General features: G+C 33.3%; 3 protein-coding genes across 4 annotated transcripts; 1 reads left to right on the plus strand and 2 right to left on the minus strand.

Annotated features, from left to right (window-relative positions):
* Positions 1–2772: 2772 nt before the first annotated feature.
* Positions 2773–12502, minus strand: LOC106168541 (splicing factor Cactin). 2 transcript variants are annotated; one of them, XM_087002888.1, is made up of 18 exons: positions 12345–12502; positions 9554–9784; positions 9360–9429; positions 8931–9122; positions 8606–8677; positions 8434–8496; positions 7851–7905; positions 7051–7139; positions 6633–6786; positions 6283–6429; positions 5914–6023; positions 5523–5758; positions 5179–5368; positions 4749–4907; positions 4072–4155; positions 3796–3846; positions 3577–3639; positions 2773–3201 (listed from the first exon to the last, which is right to left on the minus strand). In XM_087002888.1, exons 2-18 carry the CDS (start codon positions 9745–9747, stop codon positions 3076–3078), a joined length of 2055 nt encoding a protein of 684 aa, XP_086859014.1. In that variant the 5' UTR covers positions 9748–9784; positions 12345–12502; the 3' UTR covers positions 2773–3075. The 2 variants fall into 2 exon arrangements, with proteins under 2 accessions (XP_086859014.1, XP_013403092.2); XM_013547638.2 differs by lacking the exon at positions 12345–12502 and adding an exon at positions 12033–12179.
* Positions 12351–14114, plus strand: LOC106168545 (uncharacterized). The gene is made up of 2 exons (XM_013547644.2): positions 12351–12725; positions 13732–14114. The coding sequence occupies exons 1-2, from the start codon at positions 12351–12353 to the stop codon at positions 13858–13860; spliced, it is 504 nt and encodes a 167-aa protein (XP_013403098.2). The 3' UTR covers positions 13861–14114.
* A 216-nt stretch (positions 14115–14330) lies between these two features.
* Positions 14331–17970, minus strand: LOC106168547 (alpha-endosulfine). The gene is made up of 3 exons (XM_013547647.2): positions 17832–17970; positions 16913–17026; positions 14331–16410 (listed from the first exon to the last, which is right to left on the minus strand). Exons 1-3 carry the CDS (start codon positions 17886–17888, stop codon positions 16216–16218), a joined length of 366 nt encoding a protein of 121 aa, XP_013403101.1. The 5' UTR covers positions 17889–17970; the 3' UTR covers positions 14331–16215.
* Positions 17971–17988: the final 18 nt, after the last annotated feature.

Raw genomic sequence — 17988 nt, forward strand, 5'->3', positions numbered from 1 at the left:
CCAAGGGACAATTACCACCATTCATAAACAGTAGCCCCATATAGCACTCTATAGAGCTGCATTGCTTCCAAAACAGAAAACAATCACACTGATTTCCAACACAAGCTACACTTCAGTCCTATGAAACTTTTCAGTAAGTTAGAATATCATAAGTAAAATGGTTTTTCCTTAATGGTCATCCCAGAAGCGATGTCCAAAAAAGTTTTTTTTTTCATCTTTTATGCAATTTAACATAATGCTTAACAGCACAATGGCCATCAATTTTTAATAATAAAGTAAATGTATCATAGCTATTCAAAAGATGTGACTAGCAATGGTATTCAAGCCAATGGAAGTTCAAAGACTAAGTCACCCCTTGAAAATGTCCATATGTGGAAATTTTAATTGTAACAAAAAACTATATAATTTCCAAGAAAGTTAACCGATATAACAGGTTTTTCAACTGAAGCTATAATTTAGTGCTATGCTACATTTCTGTAAGTTTGAGAAGAGTAAGTGACTTGGTTTTCCTTTACTGGTCACTATGGAGGCATTGTCTAAAATGGGGTTGTCTTCAATTTTGATGCAATATTACATAATGCTTAACAGCATAAAGACCATCAATTTTTAATAATAAAATAAAAGTATCATGGATATTCAGAAAATTTAATATGGAAAGGTCTTCAGGGCCATGGAAGTTCAGAGCCACAACTTCAAAATGCCAAAATGTACACAAGAGATAACTGTTACTGAAATGAATTTCTTTCCACTTTCAACACTTTTTTTACATACATCAAAATAATCAATTTACTGTTGTTTTTAAATGATCAACTAAGAAAGTTGTTGACATAGGAAAAATATCAATAGAACAATATTAAATGTCTAATTTGTTCCATTCTGAGATTCTGAACATGGTGAATGATTGAATCTGACAAACTGTAAAGATATGAGTTTATTTCCATTTTGACACTTTATTACACAATGCACAATAACAGGTTTACCATCATTTTTATATAATCAACTAACAATATTGCTAAGATGCAGAAAATGTCAAAAGAACACCTTTACATTACTAATTAGTTCACAAATGAGATTGTTAACATGCCTAATAATTAAATCCGAGGAAAAAAGACTTATATACAAAAAAAGGCACAATTTCACCAAATCTGAACCGATCAAGCTTATTTTCGAACCTAATCTGTATTTTAGTAAATCTGATCACCCCTGTGAATTTCAAGACAATTGATTTTCCTTGAAATGTGTTATCGGTGTTGCACATATGCTGAAATAGTGAAAAAACAGCATAACTTCCATAAAAATGGCCCGATCAGGCTGATTTTCGAACTTGACCTGCGTATTATGAATATTCATCAGTTCTGTAAGTTTCAAGTCAAAAGGTAAAATGGTTTTCCACTTATCGTGTTATCGGTGCTGCATATATGCTGAAAAAAGTGAAAAAACAGCATAAACTCCATAAAAGTGACCCGATCATGCTGATTTTCGAACTTGACCTGCGTATTATGAATATTCATCAGTTCTGTAAGTTTCAAGTCAAAAGGTAAAAGGATTTTTTCACTTATCATGTTATCGGTGTTGCATTTATGCTGAAAAAAATGAAAAAATAGCATAACTTCCACAAATATGGCCCGATCATGCTTATTTTCGAACTTGACCTGCGTATTAAGAATATTCATCAGTTCTGTAAGTTTCAAGCCATAAGGTGAAATGGTTTTTCACTTATCGTGTTATCGGTGTTGCATTTATGCTGAAAAAAAATGAAAAAATAGCATAACTTCCACAAAAATGGCCGGATCATGCTGATTTTCAAACTTGACCTGCGTATTATAAATATTCATTGGTTCTGTAAGTTTCAAGCCAAAAAGTAAAACGGTTTTTCACTTATCGTGTTATCAGTTTGCATTTATGCTGAAAAAAATGAAAAAATAGCATAACTTCCACAAATATGGCCCGATCATGCTGATTTTCGAACTTGACCTGCGTATTATGAATATTCATCAGTTTTGTAAGTTTCAAGCCAAAAGGTAAAACGGTTTTTCACTTATCGTGTTATCGGTGTTGCATTTATGCTGAAAAAAGTGAAAAAACAGCATAACTTCCCTAAAAGTGACCCGATCATGCTGATTTTCGAACTTGACCTGCATATTATAAATATTTATCAATTCTGTAAGTTTCAAGCTGAAATGAAAAACAGTTTTCCACTTATTGTGTTATCGGTAAAAGTGCACGGCAACGACGACGGCGACGACGACAGACGCAGATGACGGCTATATGTACAGACACATCTGTGTCTGTACATAAAAAGAAACGGGAATATGAGGTTTATTTACTGAAAGCATTTCTTCTGTACTTGTAGATATAAAACGTGCATTTTTCAATTTCAAAGATTAATGGGCACGACATCGATGTCAATAGCAAAGTCATGATAGATCAAGATGTATGTTACATTTTTTGTAAGATTCTGTGTATCAAAATATGAACAAACCTCATTGCATCCCTAAGATATGACTGTTGTTGTAGTAATACAAGCGTTGATGTGGAATACTTTTAAAACAAGCTAAATGATTTGGTTAAGTGCATTATTGAAAATGAGATATAGAGGTTTTATTTTCAGAAAAGTAATATCCAATGACTTGACATATTTTGATTAACCTAGTTTGCTATTCCAAAATGTTTGACTTCTGCCTACTTTCAAACTGTTTGGTCTATGTTTCAACCGGTCTTTCACATGAACTATTTTAGAAAACTTCCTCCATCCAAATAATTACCAAAAAATCATCGCTATATTTTATTGAGGAAAAGGATAAATTTAATCCTTCTTATTTGTCTTTATTCACACCTGTACAATCTGTTGATAATGCCTTCATTCCTACTATAAAATATATATTATTGAAGCAATGTTCATTAACTTCTGTAAATAGATAATTTTTTCTACAAGAAGGCATAATTCAAGTGACATTGAGTTCAGTAACTTTGTTATTTCCAAACTCTTTCAATACATTCAAATCTAAAAATGAGAGGATAGTGCTGATCCCCCAAAAGGCCCACCACAATATTCAGTTCCTGCAGACATGTCCATCACCGCCTGTATCTGTACCGTTTAAAGTGGAACCACAGTTGAAAAATGTTATTATGGAATTGACAACGGAATCCCTTCTTGTATGAACATTCCCACTCTCTGCTTACTATCTTGAAAGCTATATCCTAAAAAGAAATTTTAAAATTATACATTGGTGAATAAGGACTTACATAAACTGAGTAATTCACTCAGATAGTGCGAGGGCAATTTCTTTAATCAACAACTACAGTGAAATTATTGTTTGGATACTATTTTGCAGGCAGAGTCTGTATTAACAACCTGAAAAGGTGATTAAAACCACTGGCATATTGGCTCTCAAGTTACTAACTCTAAGATAAATAAGGACTAGTTACAATCTACATACATTTGTGTGGAATGCTTATACTGCTATTAGAGAAGTTCGTATAAAACTTATAAATCTTACAATTTAAGAAAAGCACTTCCATATTTTACTCTTTCAGACAGTTAAAATTCCTATAAAAGCATGCACTGATCTCTACCTCATATGGTGGTCCTGCACTGAACTTTAGAGTAGCAAAGTCCTTATTGTCTGCACATGGTGTCTGGAATACAGGTATTAAAATTATGAAAATATTTTGGAGCAATAGTTACCAATTTGTATTTATCATGATTTAGGAATGATCCAATTAAAATCTTCATTTATTTAATTTTGGGTTTTTTTAATATAAACCACAACATGAAGTAGTAAAAATACTTACCAAACTAAATTGTGGGGTTTTTGTTTTATCTATTAAATCTGGGTAGAAAATCTGAAAATATACAAAAGAAGATAAAAAAAAAAATATATATATATATATATATATATATATATATATATATATATATATATATATATATATATCTGTGTATAGATACAACATTTCCCACTACAATTGGCCTGACCTGATAATTGACAATAAAAACATGATTGAAGTAAAGAAAAGTCAACAATACTACATGTCTACTATCAAATTTTGAATAAGAGTGTGACTTACATTGAATTTATATCCTTGGACAATCTTTGGAGGTGGGTTGTCCATGTCATAATGAGTCTGGTTGTATTTATTCCATTCAAAACCCTATTATAGAAAATAAAGAATTGGTGAAAGCATGTATCAAAGATAATCAAAATTTTCAAGACAATTAAAATTCCTTTAACAAAACAAAACAAAACAAATTGGATAAGGTAATTTAAACTTTAAAAGATGCATTTGGAGTAGATTTTTTGCTATAAAACTCAACCGAATGCCATCATATAGTTTCAGATAGCATAACTTATGTATTTATCAAAAATGATTTTTGAACAGGTATTTTCTGCTTTGTTTCTGTGGTATATATAATTTCAGTGACTCATTTGAATAACTGTGCATGCAGCAGTAATGGGCTATACATTACTCTTCATTTGGCAGACTCTTATGTACTGGAGGGATGGACAAGTAGGTCAATTTATGACCAGAAATTTTAAGAAGGTGCAGTTTAGCTCCTTTATGACTGACTGAGTAATTAATTTTTTTTTTTTTTTTGCCTTGGCAAATCAACTTTTTTTGCATTGTATAAGAAACAACTAAAAGTTGTTTTAATGTCTTACAGAAAACCTGTGCTTGCTTCAAATGTAACTTTAACAGAAAAGCAAAGTAGCAATTATTATAATCAAATGCTTCATAAAACTTACTGTGTGTACTCTGTTAAAGAACCTTGGTTTCCTAGGTCTGTATTTATCTGACCAAGCCATGGTCTGTTCTAGCTGTACCTCCACACTGAATGTAGCTTCATCATCATTCATCCCCTCTCTGGCACGCTTTTCAAACTCACTTTCTCTTTCTGTGTCAGTCTGAAACAAACAGATCATCATTATGGGAATTACTATTATTACTGTTTAAACATTTTACAAGAATCATTCTTTCTTTTGAAAAAGTCACTGTTTTGGTAAGCCTTTGCTACAAAATATGTTCCCGTATCACTTATATGTCAGCAAGAAACTGGTAGTGCACAGTCTTGTTTTCATTGCATGTAGTCTATAAGTAACTTTCAAAATACACTATTAAAGGAATTTACAAACAACATTCATAGGGCTGTGTCAATATGAAAAGTTTATCATCTACCTGTGCTTTCCCTGTTCTTCTAACTTGTAATCTGAGATGCTCCAGTCTTTTCATATCATCCTCAGGATCATATACAATGGTATCTGCCTCCAGGTCAGAGTGTTTTAGCAGTCTGGGTGAATATTGTCCTAGTTGGTACTCTTCACAGCTCTGCTCCAGCAAATCTTCCTCAGTTATAAGTGCTTCAGACCTATTCACAAAAAAATAAAACAAACAGTCAGGCAAATATAAGTTGGTTTCAAGCAAAACTTCAAGAATTCAGACATCCACAATATTGCTAACAGAACTTCAATTTTATAAATTACAATTCTCTGGAAAAAAAACATACAATTCGTCACACTTACTCTTCTTCATCCTCCCCGTACTCTTCATTTTCTTCTTTCCCTTCTGGGTTTTGTTCAGTGCCTACCAATGGAGCAGGCTCTTTAAATTCACTGTTATTGTTTGTTGCTGTATCTTTAATTTCAGTTGAGCAACTGGGTCCTGCAGAATCCCTTTCAGTTGCTCTCTCACTGGAACCAGCATCTGTCCCTGGCTCTTGTTTAATAATTGGAAATATGGGATCACTCTCTATTCCTTGCTGCAACAGAAGTATTGAAAAAGACACTAATTTTGAAGAAGGCAAGACATAGCTATGAATATCTGCTTGAATAAAATATTCATTATGGGATACATTATAAATCTTAACAATAAATGCCAGAATCAGATAAAGTCTTGATTTAACCTGAACCCCACCTCTTGCTTTAACCTGAACAGTTTACTCTTTAAGACATCTTGATGTCTCTCTCTCAACCTTGTTCTTGCCATGTGTGCTTTGAGCTGTTCAAGGAGGGATTCCCAGTAACCTAAAGATACAACAAATTCTATGTGTAGGTGTTTGCCACTTCTATCTCTAAAATCCTCAATAAAGATAGTAACAAATAAAATGTGAGTAAGAGGCCAAATATGAGAAGCTTTTGACATAGGTGCTTACAAACGCTACATCATTAAGGTATTAATTTTTATGTACACATATGGGTAATAATTATTTGGCCAAGGTATAATTAAACAAAGCATTTTGGCAATAAAGTGTATTTAAATAGGTAAATGAACACTGAACCTCACCAACATCTATCCCTTCTCCACCTTTCAGTTTCTTCTTGATCTGCTCTTTTAGTAATAATAGCTGGTTGTGAGTTTTGCCCTTGAAAACACTTGACACATCAGAACTGACAGCTTGGTTAATACCTTCCCTTCTGTCACCAACATAATCTGAAATATCAAAAATAAACTGAATCCAACACTCAACATAATCTTAAGTGAGACTGTGCAGCTTCTAAGTGATTAGTTATGTCTAAAATCATTAATTTGTGTCAAAAGGGAGCAGCTCTATGACCCACTTTACTCCTAATTATAATCATCCATAAACATATTTAAACAAATACAATGCACAGAAATATACTTTCATAACTTACACTGACTGCTAGGGTCTATTTTTCTCAGTTTACTGAGTTCATCATGGGTTACTATAGTAATGTCTCTCCAGAAGTCTGCATTCTTGTCCTCCTCCAGTTCTGAATACACCTTGATGTCTTCCAGTAAATCTTCCAAGTCTTCTATCGTTAGACCCTACAACAAACACAGCAAATTATTATATTGGAATAGGCAGCTTGATGGAATATATTCACTGAAAGCAGTTTTTGATAAAGTTTTTGACTAATTTACCTAAATATTAATTTTATAAATATTAGCATCATATCTAATAAAATGGAGAAAAATAATAGACCCTGTTTCATGTGACAAAGAGCAATATAGAGTACATGTGCAGGTAAGCTATCATGTACATCATATTCTAAGCTTACATATAGTAGCAATCCATCCATAGTCACTTACATTGAGATATGTGTAAGGTTCATGCATTTCCACAGTGAGATCATCATCTTCGGCACTAATGTATTTGGCCAGCAAGTCTATGGGTTTGGCTTTGGGGAGAAAATAAAAAGGAAATAAATTAAACAACAAATAAACATTTTTTATCTTATCATTTCTTAAAGAATATCATGTTATCTTACTATTATTTATAATAGATAGATAAATAAAGTTATATCAAACCTAAAGGACCTCAAGTATCGTGTAATCATCTGGACTTATGATTTTTCTTATTTCTCAAATATTAATAGTAAATAAAAATAAAAATAACAATTCTGTGATCACTGGTTATTAAAATTACTTCATCTCTTAGAAGTTTCACTGCTGTCACTGATAGATTTGATGTAACTAACAGTGTATGAAAGTACAAGGAACACTCTCCTCTGGTAAACTTAAATAAATATTAAGATTTTAATTCTTTTCAGAAACTGGAAGTTGGTTAGGTTCTTGGAGAACTGATGTGATATGATCATGATGGAGAGTTTTGATAGTAACTATTTTGAAGTCCTTAGGAATAACTCCATTATGAAGAGATGCACTGAATAATGCATTGATGATAGGGCCCAGTAATAGTATACTTGTATGCTGGGTCCTAGATAGCACATTGATGTAATGTAACACCTCACAGAATGTAATCTACAGTGAGATCAGTAAGAAGAATATCAGAAAATATTGGCTTCAATTCACTTATCAGATTTGAGATTGTCATCATTTAACAACTACGTAAAGGGGTTCAAAGGAAAAGTTTGTGATAGTCAACTTACCTCTGCCATCCTCTATTCTTATTTTCGACCTCAGCTTAGCTTGTTGTAAGTGGAACTGCAAGACCAATTAAATCAAATTTTAAGAAAATTTAACAAATGCAGTTAGTAGTTACAGCACCATTAATTTTAAATAAAAAACATCACTTAAGGTGACTAATTTCCCTCTGGTACAGCTTTGTAAGCAGAGAAAATGAAGTGGCCCTAACCTGTTTACATGTTAACACCTTGACTAACACACACACTATTACATAATTATAGAAGAAGGGCAGATTAAGTGTATGCTCTACAGGAGTTAAAATCTCTCTTTAGAAGACATTTTGACACATTTTGTTTCTGGCAAAAAAATACTTTTTCTCCAAATTTATTTTAAATGGATTAACTGATCAATTTAGACCATTCTGTAGACAATGTTAAATTTTCAACAGTCAAAATAGCTTTTCTTCAATGAAAATTTATTAAGCTGGCACTAGCTCTTTGCTGTTCTATTTGGTTAATTAAGGTAAAAGTTGGCCAAAATCAGAAGTGCTCTATCAGTGTAATTTTATAAAGGTATTGTAAATCTATGCTGGTATTCCACACTTACAGTATCTTCTTGTCTTTCCCAGGCTTTGTAGTAGTCTGATTCTTTGTCCCTCTGCATCATTTCCTAAAAAACAGCACAATTATCAATAAAAGCTAATAGAGGATTAAATGTTCTTTGTGATATTTCTTTCGAGAGAAATGCCAAAAAGGGGACAAAAGATAGACCAACATACCCTTTCTTTTTCTCTTTCTTCTCTTTCTTTTTCTCTTTCAAGCCTCCTCTTTTTCACTTTTTCCAGCTCTCTCTACAATGTAAACATGAATATCATAAGTGCATACAGCACTGAATATTGATTAAGACAAATAATACAGGCACAGTAGATTAAGTGAGAATTATCTTGTGTTTCCATTTAAAAATATCAAATAAACCAGAAATGCTGATTATTAATGTAAATGGTTTAAGACATGTCTAACAAACTGGTTGATATTCTTTATCCAATATATTTGCTCATCATATATTAGGTTTCTGCTTTTGTGTACATTAAGTCTACAAATTACTTTAGTGTCTTCCATCTGTTGCCTCTGATACGTATGAAACTCTTCATCCTTCTTTCCAGTTTTCTCTAGTTTCTTCTGCCAAACAAAAGTATTCAAGAGACGTTCATCACCAAAGGGGTTGTCCTCATTTGTGTATCCTAGATATTCCTCATCCCATCCCATTTGCTGCTTCATTTTACGTGCCTTTACCTCCTACCAATTTGATGAAAACGTTCAGAGCAATGGAATATAATGACCTTTTCAAAATTATTTTTTTTGTCAGTTACTGAGCAACAGATGTTGGAAGCATGAAGATATTTATCTACTATTATAGTTATGTAAATGCATTACATCTACTTGCAAACATACAAATTCATATCGTAAAAATTAAATCTATCTATTACATTATCTAAAATTAAAGCTTTTTGGAAATTATTACCAACTGTTTACCTTTTTAGCCAATCGCCTAGCCCTTTTCTCCTCTGGAGTTTCTAATGCTTTAAGAAGTTCTTTTTGCTTCCTGAAACAAACATCTTTCAAATAAAATACAAATAAAGCATAGGGATTTGATTTGTCATAAAATACAACAATGAACATTGTCAAAATTTTACTTTGCTTCAAAGAGGAAAAGCAAAATGTCATACTGTTTCTCTTCTTTTGTCATATTGTTCCAGTTCGGTTCATCAGGTTCCCTCTGCTCTCTATTATTCTTGCTAGATCTACTCCTCTCCCTTGACCTTGATCTTGATCTTCTTTTCTTTTTGGACGATTTTTCATGTGATCTGGACCTTTCTCTGTGTCTTTTGTGTTTTCTGTACTTTTCATCATCTGAAGACATGTCTGAAGAACCATCAGATACCTCTGAAGAATCAGATCTGAATGAAAGAGTTCAAAGAAAACAACTGTAAAACATAAACATATAATTTGCAATCTGGGCATCATAATGATAAACCAAAATGTTAATTTAATGAAAGCATCTGGTACACAACCTTAAATGAATTTTTAAAAAAATTCAAATATGATATTTATTGGGTCTAAACTAATTCTTTTTAAAAGTATTTTCAACCCTTTTTAGCCTTCACACAGGAACTCATGCAGAAACCCTGCAACAGATTGATTAATGAGTGTGAGGGAAATAGGATCTCATACATGCGCAAGAACAATCCAAAGGAATTTTTCAAGAAATTTAGAAAAAGGACAAGCACTAACAATAATGGACTGGAAGCAGACGACTTTTTCCTACATTTTAAAAACCTTTGTCAGACGACCAACCTGCCAATAACCGTGCTCTGAACAATGCAGATGAATACTTGACACGCGCTATATTCGAAGAGCTTGATGAAGAATTTACTAACAAGGAAATAAAAGCAGTTGTTCAAAACAGCCGAGGTCTAGATCATACTTTCAATGAGTTTTATAAAAGATTCCAACACATAAACATACCACTCATTCACCAAACTATTTAATAAGATTTTAGAGATTGGTATCTTTCCGACAGTGTGGAAAAAGCCATAATGGTACCTATATTTGAAAAAGGGGATCCTACAAACGCTGGCAATTATAGAGTTATTTCACTTCTAAGTCATACAGCAAAAATATTCACCTCTGTAATCAATAATAGACTAATGAAATGGAGTGCCAACCATGATGCAATATCTGACAGTCAATACGGGTTTAAACCAGGGAGTAGGACATGGGACGCCATTTTTTCCCTGTGTGGAGTAATTGCTGACATGCTTAGAAGGAAAAAGCAATTATATTGTTGCTTCGTGGATTACGTGAAAGTGTTTGATTCAGTTACTAGAAATTTATTATGGGGAAAACTAATAAAAGAGGGACTTACTGGAAAGCTGCTAAAAATAATTGTTAGTTTATATACTGAATTTTAAGCATGTGTTAGAAATAAGGGCCCGAATAGCACTTACTTTGATGTTGACATAGGTCTACCCCAGGGGGAGGCACTATCACCTCTGATGTATTCTATTTAGGTGAATGACCTTGAGAGCTTCCTGTTCTCAGAGAAGTGTAATGGGTTGCAGTTAAGGGATTTGAATCTGTACTTATAGCTCTATGCAGATGACCTGTATTATTTTCAGAATCTGTCACAGAACTCCAAAATATGTTAGACAAACTCAAACTATATTCAGATGATTGGACAAATCTTATATTGTAGTGTTCAGAAATGGTGGCTTTGTGGCAGACCATGAAAACTGGCATTATAATGGTAAAAAATTGGAGGTTGTGAATCATTTTTTATACTTAGGACTGGTCATAATTATAATGGAAAATTCGGCCTCACTCAGAAGTCTATTGCAAGTCAAGGCACTCCAAAAGCTATGTATGGAGCAAGAAACTCATGTCCGAACATGAAAATTAATGTCGAAACAGAGATTTTTCTTTTTGACACTTATGTATTACCAATTATGTTCTACTCGATTGTGCAAGAGAAACATGGGGTTTTCACAGGTCTCATGAAATAGAAAAAGTTCATCTGCACTTTTGTAAATTACTATTGGGGATAAACAAAAAAGCTACAACGGCAGTGGTATACAGTGAATTGGGAGGATTGCTTCAAAAACTCAATAGATACATTAGTATTGTGAAATATTGGCTGAAACTCTTGACTACTGACAATTGCATTTTAAATGGTGTTTACTTGAATCTTCTTGAGACTTGTACTGTAATGACCATGAAAATTGGGCTACAGCAGTAAGAAGATTATTATCAAATCTTCATATTCACATTCATTAAGACCACACTAACCACTACACTCTCCAATGTGTAATTCATTAAGTGTCTGCTCTTCTGCGGCTGGAGATAGTTGTTGTTTAATTAAAAACTTTTTAAAAAGGAAAATGCAACACACGTTTCCAAAGTCTGTACAAATTATTAAAATTGTGTGCTTCTAAAGTTTCCAAGATGCCCCAAGGGCTGACAGTGGTGATGGTACAGGGCATTTAATTACAGTTGTTGTTGAATGGCGATGTATTAGGTTTATGATTGTTTTAAGTTATTGAAATTCAAATGAATCTTGTATTGTAACATACTAACAATGCTAACAAATCGGGGACTTTGGTAAGCCATTGATTACGTGTTTTTCAAATTGCCCTTATATCTACAGACCTTTTTCTCCTCTTTCTTTCTATTGAATCTCGTGATCTAGATCGTCTCCTTTGTTTCTTCTTGTCTCTGTTTCCCATTTCACAACAAAACAAGATCAGGCTAACTAAAACGTTGAAGAGATGAGCACGCCGGAAGTTTTCTTTCGATCGAATCGCAATGCATTGTGGACATTTCCGGTGGGAAAAAAATTTGGAAGGGTAACCAACGACGCTGACTGATGTTCCCTTTCAACGCCTTTACCATGTAATAAAGTCACAACCACGAACATTCGAGTAGAACAGATGTAAAGATTAAAAAAGCAATCTGACTTACCGAACAATGGCTTTGCAAATTGATGATCAAGATTCAAAACCGACGGATATGGCAGACGCAGGCATTCAGGCAACGAACACCAACAAAGTCGACATTCCAGCAATGGATGACTTACTGCAAGACCTAGAGACTCTAGATCTGACTGAAGAAGAAACTGAAAACCTGTTAGGAGAAGCACAGCGAATTAATAAGATATTAAAAGCCAAATTAAAAGAACAAGAAATGCAAGAAGCTGAGATACAGAGTCAGAAAAGGAGGAATTTACCACCGATTGAAAGAAGTCAGCTTTCTTCTGCAAAAAAGTTGTATGGAACCTCAGTTACGAGAGTGTCGAAATCGGGATCTAGCTGCTCAAGGTCAAGCCCAAGCAAACTGTTGGGGGTAATTATATGACATAATGACATAATTTGCCCAATATTGGCTGAGAAGAAGCAGTGCATTAAGAATATTGTTAGCCTTTATTACCATCCAGGCACCGATAACGAGTTTTTTCCTTCATCTAATTATTCAATAATGCATGTATCTTTGTGCTGATTTAAAACAATGAAAAAACTCTTGAATATATAAAATATTGTTGTTTATGTTTTTTTTTCATTGCAATGTTTAAGCATAGGCAACTCAAAGCTTTAGTAGTCTTTTTAACACCAATTTTGAGGTGACATAGCAGGTATGGGGCGTAACTTCATCCCTGAACAAAATTTTATCATGAGAATTGGCATAGTGGACCGCAAGAGTATGAGCTACAATCCCGTTTTCAGCGTTTTGGTTTAAATGTTTTTGTTATGGAGTTATGAACCACTGGTTATAGATTTTCATTAAACAAAGGCATTATTTTGCTTTATCAGCAATTATATCTTAACTAAGACTTAAAAGAAAAATTGCTGGCAGGGTTTTGGAGCACTATATGGTGTCATTAAATTGGCATTGAAAAGGTGATCATGGATGCCCAGGTAAAAGAAAAATTTGAGAAACTGATTTTACAGTTTTTACCCCAAAATCGCAATTATGATGTCACCCAGAAGATGACATGAGTAAATGTTACTTAATAGTCACTGATCACTGAAGATTTATGTACATATTACCCAAAAGAATGTATGTAAGGCAGTGAGTAAATAAGGAGTTTTGGGCAAAGGGTGACAATATCCTTAGCACTATTAATGAATTTAGTATATATTTTTCAATTAAGGAAGTATGTAATTCCTTGGTTAAATGCATCACTAAATATTGTGTATGATGAACAAAGCATATAAGATTATTTTTTTCTTGAGACTAATCCAGAACTTTGTTGCAATTAATTGAGAATTATTTCAATTGTCATTATTTGTAGCATTATTTAGTATTCACTATACATATCCTGGTTTGATAATGCTTTTTTTTTAATTTTCAGGAACAAGCTAGACCCAAGTCGTTAGATAGTGCCAGAGTTAAAGCTCATTCAAAGACTGCTCAAAAGGGGAAAAAGCAGGAGTCTCAAGGTGGAAAACAACCTTGGAATGACAGATTTTCATATGAATGACAGGGTGGTGCAATAGGTTTCTTGAAAAGACCAATTTTTAACTCTTAACATTCCAACCTCATGTAAAAAAAAAAAATCAAAATTGATATTTTTCAGAAATTATTTTTAATGGTTTATATAAAGCCACTTGTTGCATTACTGGACTGCTGTGAACCAAGATGGTAACTTTCTATTGGAGTTGAGGTGTGACTATTTCTTTGTAAATTTCATGTACACAGTCTTACTGTAACAATAAAATGTATGGTGCCAAAGTATTTCAAAAGGTTTTATACCAGACTTTTGTCTCAAAACTTCCCTTTTTAAACAATCTGTCCCAATTCCCAAAGGCATGCCACCATTAAATTTAAGAAATCTCTAGCCTTCTCATTAAGTGAAAATCAAATACTGCAACTATGCATTTCCTCTAAATGATATAAATTGACTTAACTTGACTTTTTCTAAATATTTCAAATAAAAATGAAATTTTAGTACTCAGTATAAGCAAAGTTTATTATTATGGGTACAAAACACTGTACATGAGTTTTTACAATTCATTAACCGAAACAATTTCAGCCATACCACCTCAACACAGCATTGGTCTGGTGCACGGTTTCCATTCATTTCAAAACACCCAAATATAATAATACATAAATACTACTTAACTGCACATGTATGTTCATAATCCTAATCCAAGTCCTGCCCAAAACTTGTGTACTTATATTTGCAATTACAATGTGCTCTGACTGAAATAATTTCCTCACAAGACAAAGATCACAAAACATTTTTGCCAATTTTCAAGTAACACACCCAGTAAATGAAATAAAGGTGGAATTTACCTGTATTTCAAACTTTCATCTGGTATATCTAAAAACACACTATATCCAGTATCCTGCAGTCAATTCAAGACTACCCGCTGCTGTCATTCATTGCATTTTGACATACCCAGTAGCAGCAATGAATATTCTTTATGACAAACACAACAAAAAATATATATATATATATATTGTACCCAATACTTGTATCAAATTGAACTCTAGACTGAAGTCCTGGGTTCTAAATTTATCTACATGGAAAATGTATTTATTAACATTGCTATGACTTTTTTTGACAAAATCAGCAATCGGCCAAGCAGTACCAAAGCCTCTACTAAGCGGTATTGAAACAAAAAGAAAAAAAAAAGAAAGAACCTTTTTCCATAAAGTAACATAACCAATAGCCTGTCTTATATGTAAAAGGGTCATCTAATAAAGCCCCTGCCCACCCCTTCACTTAACAGCAGGAAGCAAACTTATGAAGAAATTGTGAAAGTGAATACCCCCCCCCCCCCCAAAGTGGACCAGTCCAGACTGGATCAATTAAGTATATAGCTTGATGTGAAAAGGGCCTTTGTCTCTAGAAAATTTGGCCCAGCCTCTTTCATAGACAAGATGCATTCCTAATTTATCTATTGCTTAATATCTGTATCTTACAGCAACTTAGAACAAGATCTCATAACAGGTAAATGACGTCCCTTATAAAGAGACATATCAACAACTAGCAATTTTGGATGAAAATACTTTAAAAACAGCACTGTATTTTGTAACTTTGGCTATAACATTAACTATCCTTTGATCTACATCCTTCATTTACATTAGTCTTAATGGGAAACATTACTATTTTGTGGTCTGCAGACCTGTTACTTCATTGTTACAATATTAGACCCATCATAGAATGCCTAAAACACTGTTTACAATGTTCATCCTTGGTTCAAAAAATACAAAAAATAACAACTTGAAGTTTAATGTGACCTAAACATTCACTCAGCCCTTTAAAGATTTTTTTCCTTGCAAATGAGGCCCGAACTTTTTCATATGTTGATATTTAACTTCTTGCTCATAGGAAGAACATTAATACAAGGGCACATATGGATGATATACAACATGATATTATTGGTGAAACTACTTTGGCATCTAAAGGATTGCAACAAAAATTATATTCTAAGGTACACATTCTTTCCTTTGTGAAGTACCATCTGTGAAGTAATCATCTGTGACCACTACTAACAATGTCATTCATGAAGAATGCTAAATAAGCAGCAAATAAAGAAGATTGTGTAAATTGTAAACATTCACATATTTGAAAATGCAAAATAATCTCCAATATGTACTGTTCAGAATGAGAAAGAAAAAGTAACATACAAATGTAAAAACCAGTTATGTGTCAACATCTTTTATGTCTTCCATGTAACAACACATCCATCTATATTGGTGTTCTCTGCAAGCTGTTCTATTACTGACACAAGCTTTCAAACATACAGGTTGACAGTGTATTTGTAATCAGCAATGTATTGTCACAGCCTCTGCATTGACAAATGTTCCAAATATTCAGTGCTGTTTCTCATGATGTTGATACCAGTTTACTTTGCACCAAGGATGACTTCCTGTGTGGGACAGAATCAGGTGTTGGAATCTCATCACCAGTAACTTCCTGAAGTAGTGCCTGTTTAGTTTCCTCTGCTTGTTGGGGGGCAAGGACTTTCTTCTTATTCACTATGGCCTTGGCCATATTATAATCTCCAGAGTCAAAGTATTTCTGCAAACAATAATTAAAATGTATAAAACATTCAATTACTGTTATAATTTATTATTTTTTTACACTATATTTTTAACACTAAGGTAATTTACTGTTTAATATTATGAAGTTTCATCAAAATCCATCACAAATAATTTCATTGGTAAAGCACCCATTTTCTGCACCATTAAATTAAAGAAAAATACATTTATTTTAGACAAACCAATTAGTTAGGTACAACTAGACAGCAAAGCTGGCAAAAATACACACACCACACAGGAAACAAGGCAGCAAAGCTGAAAAATGTTCAGACATTCAGAAAAGAGTGCACCAAATGTTTTGGCCAATTTTGATGCACTATTACATAATGCTTTAAAACAGCATAATCACTCTTAATCTCTTACATCATGTACTACAGGTAACATGGACACTGAAAAACTAGTAAGTGATTCAGTTTCATGGCCAATAAAAACCATTTGTCTGTATATAAAAATGACACACACACACATACACAAAATCATACCGCTTTGTGTAATCTTTTTTGTAACAGAGCTGAGGCCCCTCCTCTTCCTGCTTTCATGTTTGGATATTTGGCTTTTAATTTAGCCTCTTCAATCTGCATCAGTGTCTGTCCACTCTTAAAAATAAGACCAAACAAATACATCAAAGGTGCAGTTAACACCATATTTTTTATCAAGAACAAAGCTGTTGTTTTTAACCCAACTGATGCAGAAATGCTCCAGGGTGTGGATTTTGTTTACCTTTGACAAATTCAAGAATAAATGATAAATGATAGTTGATTACTCCCTAAAAGCTTCAGAAGACATCAAGCCAGACATCAAGGTCGCTTTAGTGATTGCAAGTAAGTGAGAATCCCCTTGGAGATGGACCGATCCCGCTAGACAGTATGGGAATGTGGTCAAATACACTTGTCACTTTCTCTACTCATTATCACATATGAACAGAGTTGGTTTTTATATCTACTTTAATATCTATGTTATTGACAAACAAATGCCAAACAGTGAAAATTAATGAATCATTTTATTTCCCATCAACTGATTTAAGAAGGGCTTAAATCTTGCTTTAAATTGCTAAAAGTCCATGGGTATAAATACTGTGATCACACTGAGTTAGAAAGGACAGCAAAATTATTTCAAATAAAATAGCTGCACTATAATTAAAGGAGGTCGATCTTTGATGCTGCAAGCATTCCCTGGTTCTATAACATAAAACTAAAAAAACACCGAAATAAAACAATTTACTGTGAGCCAAAAAATTGGATTACGATAAGGTCTTACCAAAACAATTTTCCACACTAACAGATGAACAAGAAGCTCGCTAATTTGCATTCATCAGGTTGGTTCCAACCAGTTGATAAATAGCTAATCGAAACTATACTGTTAAAAACCAACTCTGTACACATTAAATCTTCCTTAAATTACCTCTTGGGAAGAATCTGAGGATACGGTAGAGCTCCTAACCTCAGCCGACGGCTCCATTTTACTTCTAATCAACGTACTTCACAAGACTTCGTACTCAATATGGCAGCTATGGAAATGACGTCAGATAGTTGCTCAAAGTACTTCCTGTAGAATATTA

This window comes from Lingula anatina, chromosome 1, assembly GCF_051362555.1.
Source record: "Lingula anatina isolate TDL-2025a chromosome 1, LinAna3.0, whole genome shotgun sequence".
Classification (NCBI taxonomy): Eukaryota; Metazoa; Brachiopoda; class Lingulata; order Lingulida; family Lingulidae; genus Lingula; species Lingula anatina.

Bases quoted from the DNA above. Each gene is read 5' to 3' on its own strand.
- LOC106168541 (XM_013547638.2), bottom strand. From the start codon at position 12,109: ATGGGAAACAGAGACAAGAAGAAACAAAGGAGACGATCTAGATCACGA. The intron at 6,430-6,632 runs GTAAGTTATGAA...TTGATATTTCAG, and splicing joins AATAGACCCTAGCAGTCAGT to ATTATGTTGGTGACAGAAGG. The intron at 4,156-4,748 runs GTAAGTTTTATG...TTTCTATAATAG, and splicing joins TCTTTAACAGAGTACACACA to GGTTTTGAATGGAATAAATA.
- LOC106168545 (XM_013547644.2), top strand. From the start codon at position 12,351: ATGGCTTTGCAAATTGATGATCAAGATTCAAAACCGACGGATATGGCA. The intron at 12,726-13,731 runs GTAATTATATGA...TTTAATTTTCAG, and splicing joins GCCCAAGCAAACTGTTGGGG to GAACAAGCTAGACCCAAGTC.
- LOC106168547 (XM_013547647.2), bottom strand. From the start codon at position 17,888: ATGGAGCCGTCGGCTGAGGTTAGGAGCTCTACCGTATCCTCAGATTCT. The intron at 17,027-17,831 runs GTAATTTAAGGA...CTTATTTTTAAG, and splicing joins CCTCAGATTCTTCCCAAGAG to AGTGGACAGACACTGATGCA. The intron at 16,411-16,912 runs GTATGATTTTGT...TATTGTTTGCAG, and splicing joins AAAAAAGATTACACAAAGCG to AAATACTTTGACTCTGGAGA.